The sequence below is a fragment of the Mustela nigripes genome, chromosome 5 (assembly GCF_022355385.1).
Source record: "Mustela nigripes isolate SB6536 chromosome 5, MUSNIG.SB6536, whole genome shotgun sequence".
In the NCBI taxonomy this organism is placed as follows: domain Eukaryota; kingdom Metazoa; phylum Chordata; class Mammalia; order Carnivora; family Mustelidae; genus Mustela; species Mustela nigripes.
Window position 1 is genome coordinate 101,171,040 of NC_081561.1, and position 23,524 is coordinate 101,194,563.

At 34.8% G+C, this 23,524-nt stretch overlaps 1 protein-coding gene across 5 annotated transcripts in view; it reads left to right on the forward strand.

The window, feature by feature from the left end:
* Positions 1–23,524, forward strand: part of TTK (TTK protein kinase) — a 43,083-nt gene that overhangs the window by 7,278 nt on the left and 12,281 nt on the right. For 2 of the 5 annotated variants that reach the window (XM_059399209.1, XM_059399208.1), the window contains exons 5-14: positions 1,392–1,535; positions 2,513–2,627; positions 3,001–3,073; positions 3,158–3,249; positions 4,667–4,757; positions 5,665–5,785; positions 10,257–10,405; positions 14,243–14,379; positions 15,731–15,857; positions 19,915–20,007. In XM_059399209.1, coding sequence (XP_059255192.1) covers positions 1,392–1,535; positions 2,513–2,627; positions 3,001–3,073; positions 3,158–3,249; positions 4,667–4,757; positions 5,665–5,785; positions 10,257–10,405; positions 14,243–14,379; positions 15,731–15,857; positions 19,915–20,007 — 1,142 coding nt within the window. The remainder of the gene's footprint in view (positions 1–1,391; positions 1,536–2,512; positions 2,628–3,000; positions 3,074–3,157; positions 3,250–4,666; positions 4,758–5,664; positions 5,786–10,256; positions 10,406–14,242; positions 14,380–15,730; positions 15,858–19,914; positions 20,008–23,524) is intronic. The other 3 variants (XM_059399211.1, XM_059399210.1, XM_059399212.1) reach the window with 3 other exon arrangements.

The following is a 23,524-nucleotide window of genomic DNA, read 5'->3' on the forward strand; positions in this document are numbered from 1 at the left end:
TCTGAGTCCTAGTTGTCTGAATTATCTCTAATCCATCCTGTGTATTGTCAGGTGACTTTTAAAAAACAATCATTCCCTTTTTGCCTAGGAAAATTGATTAATTCTTGCTTATTAGAGTAGTTTGGCCAGACCTTTAATACTGTCTTTCTTTTCTTCATTTTACTTAAAACATTTGTTGAAGTATTATGGCCTATCAACAGCAACTATAAATTTTATATCTTTAGATACATAAATATTGAAAATCTCAATTTATCTGTAAAAAGGAAACTTTATCATTGCAATGTAGTAGTGGCCTCATGGTCAAAATTGTGATTATTTTGAACAAGGTTATGAATAGGCTTTCAGGAAATAAGCATAAGCACATCTCTGAAAACCTATGTGTAGTTTGGTGTGTATGTATATTTTTGTAGTGTTGGAGGACATTCCACCAAACTCTCAAAGGGGTCTATGACCTTATTAAGCTCCCTAATTACTAGTTCTTACCTAGCCTGCCTTTCTTCTTTTGCTGCCCTAAAATGTTCAAATCCTGAAATACCACAACTCTGAATAAATGTATACTTAGCCACTATCAGATATATTTATAGTCTTAAAATTTGTAAACTCTAAGAAACTATAGGCCATCTCTTAATCATTTTTATATCCAAAGTGCCAGGTGTGTAGCATAGCTGAGTGGCTCTCATAAGTTCTGATAACACATTCCATATGATCCATGATGTATACATTTGATATTTATAAATCAAATTCTAGACAAAATATATTGAGTAAGTTTGCAATTGAAAGGAAATTTGTTGATTTGTTTGTAGTCAGATGATTATAGTAGTCTCAATTATTTTGCATTTTGGGGTTGGTATAGCTAAGTCTGGTAGCTTAAAGACTAATCTTTGCTATTTTTAAAATGTGAATCCTTTTGATAGAGGATTCCCTTTAGCAAAAGATGTCGACCTTAATAACTAAAGGTTGTGATGAATCATAATTATTATACTCTACTGGAATAGATTGGTGTTCTTGGGACTATAGTAATATCTATGACTTAGACTTTAAAAACTTTTAAAAGTTTTCCCTTTTAGTAAGTTCCTTAAGTTTCTGTTTTATTTGGTTTTTGCTGCCCCCACTTTATACTGCTTTGTTATATTTCTTTACTTTTGAAAGTGGAAAATGATGGTAAAGCTAATGCATAATTATGTTAATTACATATTCTATAAGTAAACTATTTGACAGGAATTATTATCAAAAGAGAAATTGCTATTATTTGCTTATGAAATAAGGTACATGAATCTTGGAATAAATATTTTTGCTTAGGCCTTTTAAATTTTTCGATAGGTCCTGATGAATAAGTACTTGGGGAATAAAGATTGCTGCATTAAAATGACAATTATTTTTTACTTTGTTAGGTAATTTCAAAAAAAGTAAACAACTTCTTCATAAAGCTGTAGAATGTGGAGCAGTACCACTGGAAATGCTGGAAATTGCCATTCGAAATTTAAACCTTCAAAAGAAGCAGCTGCTTTCAGAGGAGGAAAAGAAGAGTTTATCAGGTAAATGTGTTAATGTGTGCTATTACTTTTCTGTGGTAGATTGTCTGCAAAAAGAATACAGGATAGTGTTTTATTTATTTATTTTTAAAGATTTTTTTTATTTACTTGAGAAAAAGTGCACATACAAGTGGGGTGGGGAAGAGGGGGAGCAGAGGGAGAGGGAGAAACAGACTCCCGAGGGAGCAGGGAGCCTAATGCAGGGCTCCGCCCCAGAACCCCAGGATCATGACCTGAGCTGAGGGCAGATGCTTCACCGACTGAGCCACCCAAGTGTCCCCAGGATAATATGTTTTTAAAAATGCCATCTTTGTATTTGGTATTTTTAAACCACTGAGCCACCCAGGCACCCCTGTATTTGGTATTTTTGAATGATCAAAATCTAAGATTAAATTTTAGATGTAAAGGAGGTAGGACTTTTAGAAGTAACAAAATATTAACCCTTTTGGAATTTTTTTCCCCCTAATCAAACTCATTAGTAATACATTAAAAACAATTCAATCTAAGCAAGAGAATGACTATTTTTAGAAATAGGGAATGTGCCTTTATTCTGGGAAACAGGTATGTCATTAAGAATCAGTTGCAAAGTGGAGTGCCTGGGTGGCTCAGATGGTTGAATGTCTGCCTTTGACTTTGGGTCATGATCCCGGGGTCCTGGGATTGGGCCCTGCCTCGGGCTTCCTCCTGGGGTTGGGGAGGGCGGTTCTGCTACTCTCTCTCCCTCTCCCGATGCTTGTGTTCCCTCTTTCACTGTGTCTCTCTCTGTCATATAAATAAATAAAATCTTTAAAAAAAAAAAAAAAAGAATCAGTTGCAAAATATAGAGAATTATCTTCATAACATCTTCATGTGTGCATATCTTACTTGAGGACAGATGTTTACCATGAATTGTCCTTTTAAATATTCTTATTTGTGAGATTACTTTTTTGTGTATTCCTTATATCTTTATGAATTTAATTATAATTTAACATTTTTTACAGCATCTACAGTATTGACTGCTCAAGAATCATTCCCCAGTTCACTTGGACATTTACAGAATAGGAACGTCAGTTGTGATTCCAGAGCACAGCCTACAAAAGCCAGGTTTTTGTATGGGTAAGGAAACTGAATCTGTTTTTTAAATACTCACCATATATTTACGTTATTTATATACCTGCATATATATTTTAATGTTACAGTGGTAACATTAGCAATTAATAGAAATACCTATGTTAATATTATTCTTTTAAAAATTGGGGTATTTTCGGGCGCCTGGGTGGCTCAGTGGGTTAAGCCGCTGCCTTCGGCTCAGGTCATGATCTCAGGGTCCTGGGATCGAGTCCCGCATCGGGCTCTCTGCTCAGCAGGGAGCCTGCTTCCCTCTCTCTCTCTCTGCCTGCCTCTCCATCTACTTGTGATTTCTCTCTGTCAAATAAATAAATAAAATTAAAAAAAATAAAAAATAAAAATTGGGGTATTTTCTTTATAGAGAGAACCTGCCCCCTCAAGATGCAGAGATAGGTCATCGAAATCCCTTGAAACAAACAAACAAAGTTAAAAGGGTAAGTTAATTTTTAATTTGCCTTAAGTAGTAAGGTATATGTTTATTTCCTACTTGGTTACTTAATCTTTCAAAACATTTTTAGGCATGCCCATTTGGAAGAGTCCCAGTTAACCTTCTAAATAGCCCAGATTATGGGAAGACCGATGGCTCAGTTGTACCAAGTTTTACAAAAAGGTATGTTTGAATTTTAATATTGTAGTTTGTTTTCAATACTTAAAAGATTGATGACCGAATAGATGCAAAGTCTTTTATTGCCTAATAGTAATTATGATTTAATTTTTATTTAGTATTAAAGGTTACCAAGTCTCTAAATGCTACTAGGGACAAAGGAATGACTTTATTTTGCTTTTTCACTCATTAAAAATTAAAAGAATGGGAGTGCCTGGCTGACTCAGTCGGTGGAGCATGTGACTCTTGATCTTAGGGTCGTATGAGCCCCATGTTGAGTATAGAGATTACTTTAAAATGAAATCTAAGAAAAAAAAATTAAAGAAATGATTAACAAATTAGGAAACACAGAAGAAAAAATATTAAGTCAATATTAAGCTTAAAAGTTTATGCAGATGTCCCTTGGGTAAAAATTCCTGATGATTGGACATTTGCTTATGGATAGCCTCTCTGGTAACAATCTCTTCTTCATGTGTATGAAAGTCTTAGCAAGGGCGAGAACAATTTCTTTGCTAGCTAGTTCAAGGAGAAAGGCTGCTATCAGTGGGAAAGATGACAGATTCACTCATTTGTTTCGGAGCCCAGGGTATCAAGAGGTGAAGAAGGGCGGGTAATGATGAAATATTGTTCATTCCATTCCATGTGTTCTCCTTCCTTCAAATTGAGTGTTTATCTCCTAAAAAGAAGTGGGAATCTAGTAACCCACCTTAGCTAAGGAAACTTTTCTGGTCTGTTCTTGACTAATCATTCTTGATTTCTTATTTCTGCTAGAAAAGTCTCCTTGGATTCCAAAGAACCATTTTGCAAATAAACTTCAGAAGAACAACTCTTATTTTTAGTTGGCATCCTCTTTAATTAAAATCCTGTCATGCTTAGGGCTTGACTAAGGATTGATATTAAGAGAGCATTTTGGTTGTCTAAAATCTTAGGTGATGATTTTTGTCATCTCCGTTTCAAACAGCTAGCTAAAGAATAAAGGAGAATTTCTCTCACTATAGAAAAATAAGAACAAAAACAAACCAGTCATTTTCTTCGTGTTTGTTATGTTAGACTAAAGGCTAGGCACTGTGGAAGCCTGTGGGAAGGCTTATACTCGAGTCCTTCGGCTATTTGCAATGTGAGTGTAGTTTGACCTACATACTGCTATCCCATTCTCCTTTACCACAGGCATACTTAGCTATAACTGTTACTTAACACATAATGATGTACTACTTACTTTTATCCCTTGTGTCGTTACCCAGCACCTAATTTCATTATATTTGTATTATAATCATACTATTTAAAAAAAAATTTTTTTTTCAAGAGATCTTTCCATTTAGGAAGTGTACATATTGTTAAAAAGTCAACTTCAAAATTGAAAAATAAAACAACACTGGAAAGATTAATTTCGTGTTAAGTATTAAAACTGTTTTGTTGTGTGTAGTAGACAGACCTCTGGATCAGAACGCCGAGATATGATTGTGCCTGGATCTAAATCAAGTGGAAATGATTCCAGTGAATTGAGAAACTTAAAGGTATTTTAATTTTAAGATCTTCACATGGAGCAAGGGTTACTGATCCAGGATCCATGGAGTTTTTCTGGGGAAAGGGTCCAACAGTGTTCCTGCAGGCCCAAGAGATATAGGACTACTAATGGGAAATGATACAGAAGTCCTAAACTGTTCTTCCAAAACTGAGGTGGTAGCAAAATGATCAGTGATCTCTTGGGGTAACTTTGAAGTAACAGTTATTATGTGTATGTTTAAGCAGGTTAGTTGGCCTGGTTTGGGAAGAGCTGGGGGAGTCATTCCCCCCAACTTTTGTTTCTTGGTGTCTTTAATCATATAATCTGACAAGGCATCTCATACAGCAATGAGAATAAATGTGGTGTATCTTTGTATATTCAAAGATACAACTTGAGTCTCTGGTGCACTGATTTTTAGGGGTTATACTATTCTTACTTTACTTGACCTCAGTGTAGGTCTTTTCAATTTGTATTTTTTGTGATTCCTCTATTTCATGATCTATGCTTATTTTACCTAAGTTTACTTTTTGGATTTAGAGTCTTGGACTTATACAAATTTTAATTTTCATTAACATTTTTGGGATAAATTACAATCATAGTAACAAAATAATAAGGCGTGTTTTATGTTAGATTCAAAATTTCAATCTCTCTTTTTTAAGTGAGAGTATTTTAACAATTGATTATGTCCATTGAAAACACATTACCCAGATTTATGGTTATGGCCATTCCTGATGCTCTAGTCAATAATGAAAGAAATTAATCTTTTCTCGGTGAGTGAGTCTACATCTGATGATAGTAGATAATTTAGTTAGCAACCTTTTCACATAGATGAGACTTCAGTATTTTGAAACTAAGGCAAATTAGTGGTATTGTTGTTTATGACTTTATTTTTTTGATATCTTATTCTTTTCATGTAGTCTATTCAAAATATCCATTCCAAGGAAACTGTGATGTCAGATGAGAAGAGTTCTGAACTTATTACTGATTCAGTAACCCTGAAGAATAAAACTGAATCAAGTCTTCTAACAAAATTAGGAGGTAAGAGAAACAAACTAAGCTTCCTTGAGAAAACCACTTTAGGGGCACCTGGCTGGCTCACTCAGTTAAGTGTCTGTCTTCAGCTTAGGTCATGATCCCAGGGTCCTGGGATCGAGTCCTGCATCGAGCTTCCTGGTCTTCAAGGAGCCTGCTTCCCCTTCTTCCGTCTTGTATACTCTCCCTCTCTCTCTCTGACAAATAAATAACATCTTTAAAAAAGGGGAAAAAAAAATAAAAGAAGAGCACCACTTTGTTGCTTGGGAAAGTTGACCAGCCATCTAAGAATTGCATTGTAAGACTATATCTAAATCCCTTTATCTTGATGCCAGTTGAGTTATATAAATGTATGAAAAAGTATTAAATTCTGTAGCAACATAAGTTTATTTGCCTAAAAGGTGGATAGAAAGAAGAATGGAGGGAAAGTACAATTGGGCTGAGTTAGTTTTCTCAGCTGGCTTGACAAATACTTTCTGGAAAAAACAGAGAAGCTGTATTATCTATAGGACAGTTCTCTCTTTTTTATCAAACATTTGATTTTCCGCTATGTGAGTACTATGATAAATGTTCTAAGGGTATATAAATGAATTAGACAGGGTCCCAAGGAGATTGCCATCCAGCATGGAAGAGAGACTGATAAATATGCTGTGTAGAGTTTAGAGAGTGTCATGAGAACCACATAAATAAATATTATGAGAATTCAGAAGAGGGAAAAACCTGGAGGACCAATTGGTTTAGGATAAATAAGAAAATGTTTTGTGGGGGAAAAGAAACATGAAGAAGTCTTTGGGCTTAAATAGGAAGAAATAGCAGTGATAGAATATTTCAGATGGAAGGAATAGCAAAAGCAAAAGAATAAAATATTTTAAGAATCAAAAACAGTCTAGTTGTGTGAAAAACTGTAACAGGTCATATAGAAGTGGGAGATAAGATAAGATAAGATAAGAGTGAACACCAGGCTTAAAGTGTTGTTTTTGTTTTTGTTTTTAATTTTTTTTTTTTTTTAGATATCAGAGTACTGACAAAGATTTTTGAACAAGATCACAAATTGGATGGTTCTTGTCCAAACAAAAGCTGACAGATTGACTTGAATGTTTTTTGTTTTTTTTTTTTAAGATTTTATTTATTTATTTGACAGAGAGAAATTACAAGTACACTGAGAGGCAGGCAGAGAGAGAGAAGGAAGCAGGCTCCCTGCTGAGCAGAGAGCCCGACGCGGGACTCGATCCCAGGACCCTGAGACCATGACCTGAGCCAAAGGCAGCGGCTTAACCCACTGAGCCACCCAGGCGCCCCTGACTTGAATGTTTTTAATTGGACTGAGGAGGAAAACTGGGACAAATTAGGCTTGCTGAGACTCTTTGGTTTCCAGACTGAGACTTTCCTGGTGTTAAGCCCTGGAAATTTCATAAATCAGATTAACCCTCAGTCCCTAACAAACCGGGACTATTAATCACCCTAGAATAGTCTCTTTTGCCGTTATTTTGACTCAGAAGGGATTCCTATTTCTAATATTTGGAAGAAATTTTCATGACATCTATTATAAACTAGTATTACTGAAAAATCATTTTTCCCAAATATGCTTAATAGTACCAATCAGACACCTAATTTAATGTTTTTCAATAAAAGCTTGTGGAGTAGGGGCACCTGAGTGGCTCAGTGGGTTAAGCTGCTGCCTTCGGCTCAGGTCATGATCTCAGGGTCCTGGGATCGAGCTCCGCATCGGGCTCTCTGCTCAGCTGGGAGCCTGCTTCGCCCCTCTCTCTGCCTGCTTGTCATCTCTCTCTGTCAAATAAATAAATAAAATCTTTAAAAAAAAAAAAAAAAAAAAGCTTGTTGAGTACCTACCTACACAGTGCCAGTAGTACTTTATTATATAGTAAAACTTATAGTCACAAAATTGTGCCCCGGTGAAATAGCATTTCATTCCTATATATTTCTTATGAGTGTATTCAAAGAGTGGGGTTGTAGGATCACAGGATGTGCATACGTTCCACCTGTGGCAGATAGTGCCAAACCATATTCAAGAATGGTTGTGCCTTTGACCAGCAGCTATTTTACTCTAACTCCATATTGTTTTATTATTCGTTTTTAATTTTAGGCATTTGTATGCCGCTGGGTGGTAGCTTATTGTGGTTTTAATTTGTACTTCTCTGATGACTTACGATGTTGAACATGTTTTTCTATGTTTATTGGCCATTTGGATATCCTCTTGTGAAGTTCTTGTTTGAATCTCTTGCCAATCTTTCTTTTGGGGTTTTCTTTCTTTTTCTCATTGATTTCTAAGAGATATTTATATCATCTAGACACATATCCTTTGTTGGATGGATGTGTTACAAGTAACTTCTCCCATTATGTAGTGAAGACTTTTTAAGAAAAGGAATTCTTAAATATCATGCATTTTAATTTATCAATCTTTTCCTATGTGGTGTTTCCTGTCTTTAAACAAATTTGTTTCTACTCTAAAATCGTAGTAATATTTCCATATATTTTACGAATTATCATTTTTCATCATTTAAATTCATATATTTATCATTTAAATATCATCTGTTTATCATTTTTCTTTTCACATATTTCTATTTATATAGAAATTTTATGTTCTACCTGAACTTAATATTTGTGTATGTGTAAGAGGAAGTATCAGGATTCTGTTGTATTTTTTCCCATGTGAATATCCTGTCGGTCCAGCATCATTTATTGAAAAGACCCTCTTTTCCCTCAGAGAATTATAAATTAGGTGATCCTGTGTGTGATATTTGGCTTTGGAGTCTTCTTTGTTTCATAGTTCTTTTTATCTATTTTTGTGCCAGTGTTCTCTTAATTACTGCAATAAGTATATCTGTCAGTTGTAAATTCTTCCAACTTCGTTCATCTTTGAGGCTGTATCAACTATTTAGGCCTTTTAGATTTCCGTATAATAATGTTAGAATCTAACAGATGCCATTTTGTAAAAAAGGGGATTTTGACGAAGACCCTAATAGGACAGGTTGACATCTTAACAGATAAGTTTTCTCATCTATTAACATGACATATTCCTTCATTCATTCAAGTAGTGTTTAAAATATCATCGAGAATCATTTTCTGCGTGGAGATTTTTCTTATCTTATGTTAGAGTTATTGCTAGATAGCTGACATTTTTTTGATGCTGTGTTGATGGATAAGATCTTTTTAAAAATTTTTTATCCTCTACTTCATTGTTGCTGTTATATAAAAATGTAACTGGTTTTAGTTATTGATTTTAGATACAATGTTTGCTAAATTTACAGAATAATTCCAATATTTTTCTATGGATCCTTTCATGCTGTTTGAAAATAATATAACATTTTTTCCTTCTAATTCTTTTAACATATTTTGTGTGTGTGTGTGTGCTGTATTGCACTTAACACCATAACAATGAATAGGAAGGATGTTAGTGGCTATCTTAACTCATTTCTTATTTTAGAGGGCAGCTTTCAATATTTTACTTTCATGATAATTGCTGTAGATTTTTGTACTTTATCAAATATCAAAACAGTGAATTTTGCTTTTTATTTAGATTATCATTAGTTTTTTGTGACTGAGTGTTGAATTTTATCGAATACTTTTTCTGCATTTGATTTGATCATGTATTTTTCTTCTTAGTCCTGTTATTATGGCAAATTAAATTGATTTAAAGTGTTATGCAAACTTTACATTTAGGAATAAACATAACTTGGTCATAATTCATTATCCCTATTGTATATCTGTTGCAAATATTTATTTAGAATTTTTGCATTTATTATCATGGTAGGAATGAATATTGATAATCATAGAATACTAAATATATTGTTGAGGCTCTATTGTTTGGAGACCATTAAGAAAATAAGATAACAGGCTAGTTTAAGGTAAAATTTTTAATTAAGGTTTTGTTTTTTTTTTTTTTTTTTTGACAGAGATAGAGACCGCGAGAGAGGGAACACAAGCACAGGGAATGGGAGAGGGAGAAGCAGGCTTCCCGCTGAGCAGGGAGCCCTATGTGGGGCTCGATCCCAGGACCCTGGGATCATGACCTGAGCCAAAGGCAAACTCTTAACGACTGAGCCACCCAGGCGCCCCTAAAATTAAAAAAAACAAAAACAAAAAAAACAACTGGAGGTCTTTAAAGTAGTGGGTTGGCTTCTCTTTATTAGTGAGACCTTATGATGTATATGTGTTTTTAAATTTTTACTTATTTATTTGGTGTTTTCTGGTGAAGACCAGAAGTATTTAAATTCAGAATCGTTTCTGTTAAAGCTCTAGATAGCAGCTTAGGAAGATGGTTGTGTGGCACTTAATAAAATTGATTTATTAAAGGCAAATTGTCAGCAGCTAGTTTTAAGTTTTTAGTTTCTCTCCTTGTTATTAAGAACAAAGTGCTAATACAGTTTGTAACATGTTCTTTTGTAGCTCAGATTTAATCTTGTTATTATCAGAAACCCTTTCCTTTTATTGATAATAACCGCAAATGCAATTTCAGAAACTAAGGAACATCATGAACCAAAGGTTCCAGAGAGTAACCAAAAACAGTGGCAGTCTATGAGAAAGCCAGAATGTGTAAACCACAATGCTGCTGCATCTTCAAATCAGTGGCAGATTCAGGAGATAGCCCGAAAAGTTGATACAGAGGTAATTCTTTTCCTCTCAAGTATAGCATTGCTGTTATTTATAATGTGGATGATCATGTGAAATGTTTTCTTATTTTATTAAATCCTTATGTACCATAGTTAGTGAAATAATTTAGAGGATTTTCTTATTATTATTCACAAAACAATGATGATTCACAGTCACAGATGCAGTAAAAGTGTATAGCAAGCTAAAGTCTTATTTTCAGTGGTGTTTCTAGATTTCTGGTAAACTGGTGCAAAGGGTCAGCAAACTACAGCCTATGGGTCAAATCTGGTTCCTGCCTGTCTATAAAAAAACTTTTATTGGAACACAGCCATGCCATTTATTACTATCTATGGCTGCTTTTAAACCATAAAAACTGAGTTGAGTCATTGTATCAGAAGCCATCTGTCTCAGAAAGCCTCAAATGTTTACTTTCTTGTGCTTTAAAGAACACAGTATGCTGATCCCTGAACTCTTGCAATGCTGTGCCAAAGTATTTGACAATTTCCTATTGTGATCCCCAGGGATAAAATAGGAAAATATAGACTAGACAATGTATGTGAATTTATAACAGGTTGAATGATCATTCCCAAAGGCCAGAGGTCATTTCAGAAAGAATGATCTGGTAGGTTACTAGAGAGCCATACCTATATATAGTCCATGGCTATACTTCTCTTTATTTTCAGTTATATTCCAACTCGGTGTTTCTCAAACATGTTTTGGTCTTGGGGTCCTCTTTATACAAGGCCCTTAAAGAACTTTTGTTTGTGTAGGTTATATTTATCTGTTTTTACTGTATTAGAAAATAAAACAGACATTTTTAAAATATTTATTAACTTATTAAAAATAATAATAAATCCATCACATGTGACTATAGATATACTTTTATGAAAAATAAGTATTTTTATATTTTCTTTCATTGAGATATAATTGACATATATAACATTTGTTTCAGGTATACAACCTAATGATATGTATTATGAAGTGATCCCCATAAGTTTAGTTAATATCTGTAGCCATACAGCTATACAGTTTTTTTCTTGTGAAAACTTACAAGATTTACTTTCTTAGCAATTTTCAAGGATGCATATAGTACTAATAACCATAGTCAACATGCTATACCTAATATTTTAATAACATTTATTTTGTAACTGGAGATACCTTTGTATCTTTTGACCCCATTCACCTATTTCATCTGCCACCCACTCCCACTTCTGGCAACCATTAATTTGCTCTCTATCTATGAGGTTGGTTTTTGTTTCTTTGTTTGTTTATTTGTTTTAGATTTCATGTATAAGTGTTACTATACAGTATTTGTCTATCTCTGTCTGGCTTATTTCACTTAACATAATTCCATCAGTAGCCATCCGTGTTGTCACAAATGGCAAAATTTCACTCTTGAGTGGCTAATAATACTCCTCTGTGTGTGAGACAGAGAGACATTTTCTTTATCCATTCACCCATTGAGGACTACTTAGGTTGTTCCCATATCATGGCTAGTAATAATGCTACAGTGAACATAGGGAGGCATGTATCTTTTCAAGTTAGTGTCTCATTTTCTTTGGATAAATACCCAGAAGTGGAATTACTGGGTGTAAGATAGTTCTATTTTTAATTTTTTGAGGAACCTCTCTACTGTTTTCCATAGTGACTACACTGATTTACATTCCTACAAATAGTGCACAAGAATTCTCTTTTCTCCACATCTTTGCAAATACTCGTTATTTCTTGTCTTTTTGATAATTGTCATTCTAACAGGTGTGAGGTAGTTTGATTTGTATTTCCCTGATGGTTAGTGGTGTTAATCATCTTTTTACTTACTTATTGGCTATCTATATGGCTTTGGAAAAATATGTCTATATATCTGTTTACATCTTTTGCCCATTTTTAATTGGACTGTTTTCTTTTTTTGCTTTTGAATTATAGGGGTTCGTTATATATCTTAGATATTAACCCCTTATCAGATATGTGATTTACATATATTTTATCCCATTCTGATGATTTGCCTTTCATTTTGTTAATGATTCCCTTCACTATGCAGAAGCTTTTTAGTTTGATATAGTCCCACTTACTTATTTTTGGGTTTTTTGCCTTTGCTTTTGGTGTTAGATCCAAAAAAATCCTTGCCATGACTGGCATCAAGGAGCTTACTGCCTGTGTTTTCTTATGGAAGTATTATGGTTTCAGGTCTTACATTCAAGTGTTCAATCCATTTTGAGTTAATTTTTTTTTATATGGTGCAAAAAAGTGGTTGTTTAATTCTTTTGCTTGTTGCTGTCCAGTTTTCCCAACACCATCTTTATCTTACTTTATTAAAGATCTAAGTACTGAAATAGATGATATTAAATGGGAAAAATTGTGACAGTTTAAATCACGGATCATCTGAAATAACACCTTTCTTTTTGAAATTTGAAAGTCAATAGCATGGTAAAAAGACTCAAAACCATTTATTTGTCGTTAGGGAAATGCAAATCAAAACCACAGTGAGGTACCACTTCATACCCACAAAGATGGCTATAATTAAAAAGAGACAATAACAAATGTTGCTGAGGAAGTAGATAAATTAGAACCTTCATACATTGCTGGTGAGAATGTAAACTAGTGCAATAACTTGGAAAATGGTATGGAAGTTTCTCAAAAGTTTAAACATAGAGTTGCCATATGATCTCGCAATTCTACTTCTAAGTATATACTCAAGAAAACTGAAAAATCTAGATCCACACAAAAACTTGTACATGAGTATTCATAGCAGCATTATTCATAATTACCCAAGTTGAAAATAACTCTGAATATCCATCAACTGGTGAGTGAATAAATAAAATGTGGTACTCTAAGTTAATTACTTCAATTTATTATTCAACAATGAAAGATAATGAAGTACTAATAAATGCTATAGCATGGATGAACTTCAAAAGCACACTAAGTGAAAGAAACCCTATCACAAAAGACCACCTATTCAGTGATCCCATTTATAAGAAATGTCCAGAATAGGCAAATCCTTAGAGGCAGAAAGTAGATTAGTATTTGCCAGAGACTGGGAAGAGTGAGGAATGGAGGGTGACCACTAATGGATACAGAATTTCTTAGAAGGATGAAAATGTTCTGTAATTAAATAGTGCTAATGATTGTATACTCTTGTATACATATTGAAAACCAATGAAAAGCAAGCTTAGGAAAAGAAGCAAAAGAAACTAGGTGGTTTCCTGAGGTCCCTGCTTCTCCAGAAGCCCTCTCAAGTAGAGTGTTTTTGTCTCACACCTGACCTTATAGCTAGAAACTCCCTGTAGCTATGTCCAGACTGTTTCTGCTTTTTGGATATACCAATCTGTTCCTTGCTCATTGCTATCATCTCTGAACATCCTAGTGACTCCCCATCATTCCTTGAAGATATTAGCCTCTGGATCACTTCCTTTACTTCAAATTCATAACTCTGTCCTCTCTCATGACCATTTCTTTAATTTCACCTCAGCTACCCATTCCCATACACTGTGGTTTTATTAGTTACAGAAAGACCAGTTTTCAGAAGTACAGAGTACTTATTTAGATGATAAAAGTTCAGTAATGGTTACAGTAGCCCTGATGGCAAAGGATATTAGATCCTGTTTTGTTAAACAATACTGTGTGCCTTTCCTCTACTTGTAATCCCTTTGCGGAAAATATAATAGGCTTTGGAATTTAGAGTAAGAGAGCTATACTGAAAAGTTACTGGAATTCTGGAATACATTTGTTTTACTTATTTTAGCAACCTTGTATATTTCGTATTTTTATTTTTCCTTTAGAAGTTATATTGTTTGTAAAACAATTCAACAGGTGACTAAAAACTCTAAGTTGTGATGTTCTTTTATTTTGGTTTAGCAGAAACAAACAACTTTTGAGCAACCTGCATTTTCAGTTTCAAAGCAGTCACCACCAATATCAGCACCTAAATGGATTGATCCAAAATCTGTTTGTAAAACACCCAGTAGCAGTGCGTTGGATGATTACATGAGCTGGTAATGCCTTTGATGCTTGGTTTGGCACAATAGAAGTAACATGGGCTTCAGGGCCAAATCTATAATTGAATCCTGCTCTGTTAAAGAGTTTCCAAACTTCTGTTATTTTTCTGAGCATCAGTTTTTTCATCTGTAAAAGGGGAGGGGAAGATGACTACAATACATTTTTAAGGATTGTTCTGAAAGTCTGTTATAATCTGTTCCTACAGTCTATAAATACTCTAAATATTTAAAACTTGATAATTTGCATTGCTACATGGATAGCTGTCTATTACTGAGAGAGATATTTTGAAGATTAGCATTCTTAGACTGGATAAAGGATAGGTACATTTTATAGCAAAGGAGATGTTCATTGGTATGTGATAGTTTCTGAAAGAGGTTGGTTATGTAGTTCACTGAGTACTGAGGGTGTTCTAAAGTAAAAGACGTGGGCAGATGGGAATGAGGAATGTGTGAAGAAATTGGATGGTCAGTGGTGATTGACAGGAAATAAGGATATCACAAAAGCAAGTTAATGATATTTCAAAGAAAGGAAATAATGGAATGTGGCACATCATATCACTCAGCTTGTGGGCATATTTTTAATATATTTTTAATGTCTTAGAGAATAACTTAAGTCCATGATGCCTTTTGCTTTTCATTTTCACAATGTACTCTTTGATCTTAATTAGAACTTGCCTTATAAATGAGGTTTTATAGCTTGGTGTCTTACGGATTTAATACAGTTTTGCTATTTATTACCTTGTTTTATTATAGTTTGGAATATTTTATAAATAGTTGCTAACTAGAATCTTGATGTAGTTATTTTTTGTGAAGTTAGGTTATTTATTGTCTACAAATTTTTGTAGAATTCCATCATGCCAAGCACCATTCTAGGTGTTGAGGATGTGGCAGTGAGTAGTGAGCACAAATGTGGACTCAACAGCTTTAAGCTCAAAAACCAAACTCCTCTGTTGTTATTGGCTTTTTAGATATTTCTAGGAAGCTGTTAATAGAACATGATTATTAAAATGTACTCATAAACTATGACTATTCATAGGCTAATGTATGCCTTGGCTAAATTCTTATTAAGTAACCCCAACTCCATATTTTAAATATCATCTGACTAATTTTACTAGTAAGAATTTCTTGTCTAGGGGTAAAAAATTACTTTCAGAAAGAATTGCCCCCAAATAAAATTTCTAGTGATGGTGTACCTAGAATAATTAATTTAACTATATTATGAAAACTGACCTGGATTCTGTTTGATTAATACACTTGTTCATGTGTATCTTTGAAATCATACAAAAACTGAATCAGAATCTTGTTTTTACAATTTGAATGTTTTAAACTAAAACTGTATCTTTCCTAGTTTTAGAACTCCAGTTGTAAAGAATGATTTTCCACCTGCTTGTCAGTTGTCAACACCTTATAGCCAACTTGCCTATTTCCAGCAGCAACAGCAACAAATACCTGTTACTCCACTTCAAACTTTACAGGTTTGATAAGCTTTATTTATGATGGTATATGATTAATGTATGATCAATTCCAAAGATTGTATTTTCCCAGTAACTAGTTGTTAGGAATAGCTTTAAGAACTTTTCCATTCTTAGTTCTATGAGGTAGAACTCTTTTCTAATATCCTCCTAAGGATGCCTTGTGACTTAATGGTTAGTTATTAAAGAAACAAATGAAGTTTTTTTCATTAACTAGGCCAAAAATCCAGGTGAAGAGCTAGATAAAATTTCTCTTGTATTTGAGGTTGCTTTTTATTCCATTTCACTATTTCAGTCTGCTATTACTGAACAGCCTTATCATTGGCTGATTCATGTATAGGTAAGTTTTCAAGAATATCAAAATAGCAATATAAGATGCTACTAAAATATAAAGTAATTATTCAAAAAAAAGGAAATTTTTTGTTACTGAAGCAGTTGTACTGCCATCTAAAGAAAAAACACTCCTTATATCAATACTAAAATTAATTTCTAATAACTGAGAGGTGGCTTAATACTGGTAGAAAGCTTGAACTCTGAAGGGAGACTTTCTGACCTTGAATCTTGGTCTCACTACTTACCAGCTGTGTAAACTTTTGTAAGTTACTTAAATTTTCTGTGGCCATTTCATCATATATAAAGTGGGAATTACAAAACCGCCTACCCTATAGGATAATTTTTTTTTTTAAAGATTTTATTTATTTATTTGGCAGAGAGAGATCACAAGTAGGCAGAGAGGCAAGCAGAGAGAGAGGAGGAAGCAGGCTCCCTGCTGAGCAGAGAACCCGATGTGGGGCTCGATCCCAGGACCCTGAGATCATGACCTGAGCGGAAGGCAGAGGCTTTAACCCACTGAGCCACCCAGGTGCCCCCCCTATAGGATAATTTTGAAGATTGAATTAATTAATATATATGTAACTTACAAAAGCATCTGCTACTTAGTGAATAATAAAAGTTAGTAGCAATTGTTATTTAAATAAACAGCCAAAAAGAACAACAACCAAAAAACCACACAGGTAATTAGCTATTTCAAATTAAGAGATAAAAAATTTAGCTGACAGAAAGAAGAACAGTGGTTACCAGTGTCTAGAAAGAGGCAGGAATGGGGAGTTACTGTTTAATGGGTATAAAGTTCCAGTATGAGATGATGGATGATGGTAATGTTTGCACAACACTGTGCATATACTTAATCTTAATGATACTGAGTTGTATGTTAGAAATGGTTAAGATACAAATTCTTTGTTACGTATATTTTACAATTTAAACAGAACAAAAATGGGGGGCACTTCCATGGCTCAGTTGTTAAATGCATCTGGCCTTCAGCTCAGGTTATGAACCCAAGATCCTGGCTCTGTGCTCAGCAGGAAACCTGCTTTTCGCTCTCCCACTCTCCCTGCTCCTGTTCCTTCTCTTACCGTCTCTCTCTCTATCTCTCTATCAAATAAATAATTAAATAAATCTTTTTTTTTTTAAGGGAGGGGCACTTGGGTGGCTCAGTCGGTTAAATTGACTTAACTGACTGAGCCACCCAGGTGCCCCAAGAGGAATAGTTTTCTGGGGATTGAAGAAAAATAATAAATTACAAAGAAAGAAAGATGATCAGGTTTGCCTATATACATTGATTCAAAATACATATATTGAGCTATTACTCATGTCAGATCCTGTTTGAGTTGATACCTACAAGTCAAATTATGGTCAAGTGAAGTTGCCAAGAGCCTTTTAGAAAAGGCCAGTGTCAGGAGGAAACTGAAAAGGGGCTAGAGTGTGGCTAGAGCTCAGGCTGAGCACCTGAGGTGATCCTTAGGGTTCTGCTGGGACCTTTATTTTTATTTATTTATGTGTGTAGTATGTAAGTACGCAAGCTCTTCGCCCAGTGTGGAGCCCAACCTGGGGCTCAAACTTTCAACCCTGAGATCAAGAGTCTGATGCTTAATCGACTGAGCCACCCAGATACTCCTCTGCTGGGCTCTTTAAATTTTACTCTGAGAGGGATATGAAGCTGTGCAATAGTAAGTAGCAGGTAAGTGAAGTGATTTTATCTGCATTTTGAAAAAATTACTCTGGCCACAGTGAGGAGGATGGACTAAGGGAGATGTGGAATGACCTATGTAGGAAACTGAGCTCCACATGTATTGAATCAAATAAGACAGAATTACTTTACTTTAAAAACTGTCAGCAGTTTCAGCAGTTAGGGGGAAGAAACACTGAACTGCCTTTTTCCCTCTCAGAAATTCTTAGTTTAGATATGAGAGGATTTTCCAAAAAGGATGAGGGGCAGGAGAAAGTAGTGAAAAACCTTGGTAAAATTGTAACTTAATGGAAAATAACAGGTACATATTTCAAAGCCTAACACCTTCTTATAGAAAACATATTTCAGGGATGCCTGGGTGTCTCAGTCAGCTAAACATGTACCTTCACCCAGGTCATGATCCCAAGGTCCTGGAATCGAGTTCCACATCAGGCTCCTTGCTCCTGCTTCTCCTTCTGCCAGCTACTGCCCTTGCTTGTGCTCTTTCTCTTTCTCTCTGACAAGTTAAATAAATCTTTTTTTTAAAAAAAGAGAAAAAGGGAAAAGAAAACATACTTCATGACTCAACAATGTTTTTTAACCCTAGAGGTTAAAGAAATTAATATCCTTATCTTTTATATTATGTAGAAGATTACAGGGGAATTCTAACATTTGGGGATCTAAAGCAGGACTTGGTTAAATTGAGGTTTTTTTCAGAACTTGTTTCAACTTAATCAGCTAGTAATGTGCTCTTGTGTCTTCAGCTTCCTTGTCAGCTTGGAAGGAATCCTTCCATTGTATTCCATTGGTGCAAAGCATTTATAGGTCTGCAGAGAGCTCTAGTGTACAGGAAGGAAAGAAGGGGAATGTTGCACTAGGGCAGGAGCAAGAAGTTTGCTGAAGTGGATGCTGAAGTTCGGATTAACTTACATGTTGAAGGTCACCCAGCAGAAAAAGGGCATTGCTGAAATTTGCATTTGTCTGATTGACTCTGGAGCTTTAAGCACCTTAGTATAATGCTTTCTTTACACTGTAATGCTAAATGAAGAGAAAGAATATAGATATAATTGTTTTTTTATGTAAGTAAAGAGGTTTTTATAAGAAAAAGGAAAATGGGTGCCTGGGTGGCAGAGTGAGTTAAAGCCTCTGCCTTCAGCTCAGGTCATGATCCCAGGGTCCTGGGATCAAGCCCCGAATCAGGCTCTTTGCTCGCCGGGGAGCCTGCTTCCTCCTTTCTCTCTGCCTGCCTCTCTGCCTACTTGTGATCTGGCTGTCAAATAAATTTAAAAAAAAAGAAAAAAGAATAAGGTGAAAAGTAATAGCTTGTGAGTTTGTATATTGGAAGAGATCTTAAATCTTTTTACGTTTCTAAAACGTACAGGTGAACTAATATAACATTGTATGCCAACTGCACTTAAATTTAAAACAATTTTTTAAAAAAAGAAGTGGGGCATCTGGGTGGCAGTTGAACATCCCGTCCTGGGATCAAGTCCTGAGTCAGTCTCCCTACTCAGTGGGAAGCCTGTTTCTTCCTCTCCCTCTGCAGCTCCCCCTGCCTCTGCAGGCACTCTCTCTATCAAGTAAATAAATAAAATCTTTTAAAATAAATAAATTAATTAAAAAGCAAAAGCAAGTTAGAGGGGGACAGCTAGGAAGTTTACACATTAATAAATTTATTTCTTTGACTAAAATAAAGTAAATTTCCTCCTTAAAATATTGTGACTGGGGGCACCGGGGTGGCTCAGTGGGTTAATAAGCCTCTGCCTTCGGCTCAGGTCATGATCCCAGGGTCCTGGGATCAGGCCCCGCATCGGGCTCTCTGCTCAGGAAGCCTGCTTCCCTTCCTCTCTCTCTGCCTGCCTCTCTGCCTACTTGTGATCTCTGTCTGTCAAATAAATAAATAAAATCTTTAAAAAAAAAAATTGTGACTGATACCTAATTACTTAATATTTAAGATAATTTCAAAATTGGAAGCATTTCAATGTACTAAATGCAAGCTAATTTCTCAGGCATAGTCTTTGCACATTTGAATCTTTACATTTTTTAATTATTTAGATCTCAGCATCCTCTTCAACAAATGAATGCATTTCAGTTAAAGGAAGAATGTATTCTATATTGAAGCAAATAGGAAGTGGAGGCTCAAGTAAGGTAAGTATCTTAAATGTTTAAGAGAGAAAAATGTTTTAAACTTCCTTTCTTTGTCTTTTTACCTTTTAGGGCTCTTTTTTCATAGCACCTAGGGGCCTGTATTGCTTTTGAGCCAAAAAACCCTTCTCATCCCCTGCTCCCATTTCCTCTCCAAGTGACATATCTCTTTAGGCCTATCTCTTAATTTCAGTTCTCTGTTCTTCCCTCTGATGTCTTGTGCTTCCAAATTTCTTCTCTAAATGACATTAGTATTGACTTCAGGATGGCAAATGAAGCTATATCACAAACTGTCTTGTGTGAATAATATTTTGAATAACATTTTGGGCTAATTCGGCAAGATATTTGATTAATTTTTTGAGTTTTTTGCGTTTTTCTTTTCAAAAACAGTTTAATAATGTGAAATTTCTGGAATTGGAATAGATCATTTGCTAAATTTATCTGAGTTCTAAATTAATACAGTTCTAATTCTTTGGGTGGAAAGCACCTCAAAAGAGTTATCTATACTTGTACCATCTTTAGTTCTTACTCTGTTCTCAAATCTACTTAAGTCTGATTTTTATCTTCATCCCTCACCAAAACAGTTATCAGGATCACCAATGATCTCCATATTTTTTGCCAAATCTAATTCTTAGCTTTAATTGTGGGTTACTCAGCATTTGGGGCAGTTGATTGTTCTTGCCTTGTTGAAACTTTTTTTGCCCCATTTGGCCTCTCTCAGTTTTCCTCTTCTTCAAGGGGCCTTTCCTTTCCAGTCTTCTTCCTGTCTCTTATCTTAATGACACAATGCCCCCAGGCCTCAGCCCTTGATCTCTTCTCTTCCTAAACTCACTTCACTCCTTTGGTGTTGTCCAGTCTCCTGAATTTAAGTATCCTGCATATGCTGATAATTCCCAAACATATTTCTAACTCAGACCTCTCCCTTGAATTCCAGACTTGTATATCCAGTATGACTGCTCTCTATCTCTTCTCGGGTATCTACCAGGTATTTAAAACTTAATATGTCCTGAACATTACTCTGGCTCCAGTCTTTCCCAGTTCAGTAAATGGTGGCTTTGTTCTTCCACTAGTTAGGCCAAAAACTCTGGAATCATTGACTTCACTTTCTCTCTCACATACATCCAGCCAATCAGCAAATCTTGTTGGTTTTACCTCAGAGGATATCCAGCATGTGACCATTTCTCACCATCTCTACTGTTAACATTTTGGTCAAATCAGCTGCCATATTTTCACCTGGTTTGTTATAATAGCTTTCTTAGTCTCATTGATTCAATCCTTGCTCTCCTGGTATATTTTCTTTTTTTTCTTTTAAGATTGATTTTTATATCTTAGACCTTTTATAGACGATTTTCTGCAACTTGTTAATTCAGAAAACGGAGCCCAGAATGGTTTTCTCTTCATGAGTCTGAGCCTGATTCTCCTGGTGTATTTTCTCATAAGAGTCAGTTTTCCTCTGGACATCCTCATCTCTTTGCTCAAATGTCTTCTCAATTAGGCCTTCCTTGACCACACCTCCCACCATCCAATTGCTGGTGAGCTCCATTTCCTTCTTTATTTTGCTCTGTAGCTCATCTTCTAGTGTGCTCTGTAATTTCCTTATTTGGTTTGTTGTTTGTGTCTTCCTGCATTTCAATGTGAGTTGCATCAAGGTAGGGTTGTTTATCTGATTTCCTCAACAGTGGTTGCTCTATAACCTGAAATAGTGCCTAGAATGTAACAGATTAAAGTAATTTGTGGATGAATGTCCTTACTCAACTCTTGCTGTTTTAAATTGTTAAGGATGATCTATGAAGCATAACCCATTGGGTTTAAGTTTTATGTATTTTCTAAGCCAGCCAACAATAACTAGATCTGTTTTAAGACTGCCGTGTTACCTTATTATAAATAAGGTAGGTATATTACGATGTGTAACAATTGTTCAATAATATTAGTTTCTTTTTTGTACACATTTTCTTCTTTCCATTGCCTCAAATTTCAGGCATGAGAACAAAGGGACAATACAGTTGACTTTTATCAATGTTAGAATTATCTGATTTAGTTGTTTTAATAGGAATTCTTTGGTTAATATTTATTATTCTTTAGTTATATTTGAAGAGTGTCAAGGTGTGATATTAGTGGCATGTTTTCAGAGGATATAAAATGATCTTGCTGATGTTTTAAACATTTTTTTCCTTGGAGCATAATGACAATGCTAGCTTAAATTAAGAGCCAGGTGATGAAGGCTTGACTGGCCCATATTTTTTTTTAATATGATTACCTTTAATTGTTATAGTGGAGCTGAAAAAATCACCATGCCTCAGAGAAAGAGAGCAACACGCTTTATGAAACAGTGTATGTTCTATTCTAGAGTTTAGACAGTGACCAACATATACTGTATGAAGAGCATTTAGAAAGGTCATGGGGGCAATTAGGGATGGTCATGACACTGGCCATTTCTTTAACTATTTCTATTTCTTTAACTTTCCATGAAACTGAAAATGATAACTGGTACTATCTCTATGAAATGGAAATAAGGTCTACCTAATCATTAGTTATTGTAAGAGTTTTGCCAGAGCAGGGGCAATAGGGGGCTGAAAGCACATACATGAAAAAGTTGATTTAAAAGTTTTCATTTCCTCTAAAACTTGGAGATCTTATTATGTTGTTTTAATATCCTGCAAATCCTCTTTCTGTTAAACCCAACAACTTTAATAGGTTCTAAAATGTACACTTTATTCTGTCCTAATAGGCCCTAAAGATAGTAGGTAACATTGCTGCACTCCAAATATATCATCTCGGTCATCCTTCCAAATCTGTGTGGTAGATACTAGTAATAACATTTTAATTGTATTAGAGTAGTAAATACTTTCAATTCTCTGAGGTTAGTAAGGCTGTTTACCTTTTACAAAGTGCCTTTATATATTTTAAAATTCTTTTTATCTCTTCCCTTGTTATTTTCTGCTGTCTCTTTCCCTATCACTGTTTTAATGCCTGTCCCTGTCTAATTTGCTATGTGTGCAAGTAAAACTGGTAATACTTTGTTAGAGTTTTGTATTTAAAATTTTAAAGTGACTAGGCTTGTTAGTGCAGTTACAATGCATGATTCTCATAACACTTCCTTTCATATTCCTTTCCCCAACCTGCTGAGTAGTCAAGGTTAAATGGCTTTTGAGTAAATGATATTTTATTTCATTGTGTCCAAAGGGATAAATGAATGTAATTTTTCTTGCTGGCTCTGGCATTTGTATTTATATTCATGCATTTCAGAAGCCTCAACCCTATTGCATATTTGTTGAAAGTTAGACACATTAACAGGGTTTTCTATTTTTCAAAATGTATTACCTGCCCCAACAACATTGGTTAAAAGTTAATATCATTATAGCCAGAGCAGTTCGATCTGGACCTCAGAGATCCTGACAGTGGGCTTATAGGAACATCTTGTTCCTATCAACTTGACTTTGAAAATTGGACCTAATCCACTTTTCACAACTGAATATACAGATAGATTACAATTACTACAGATTTTAAAATACTCTCTACC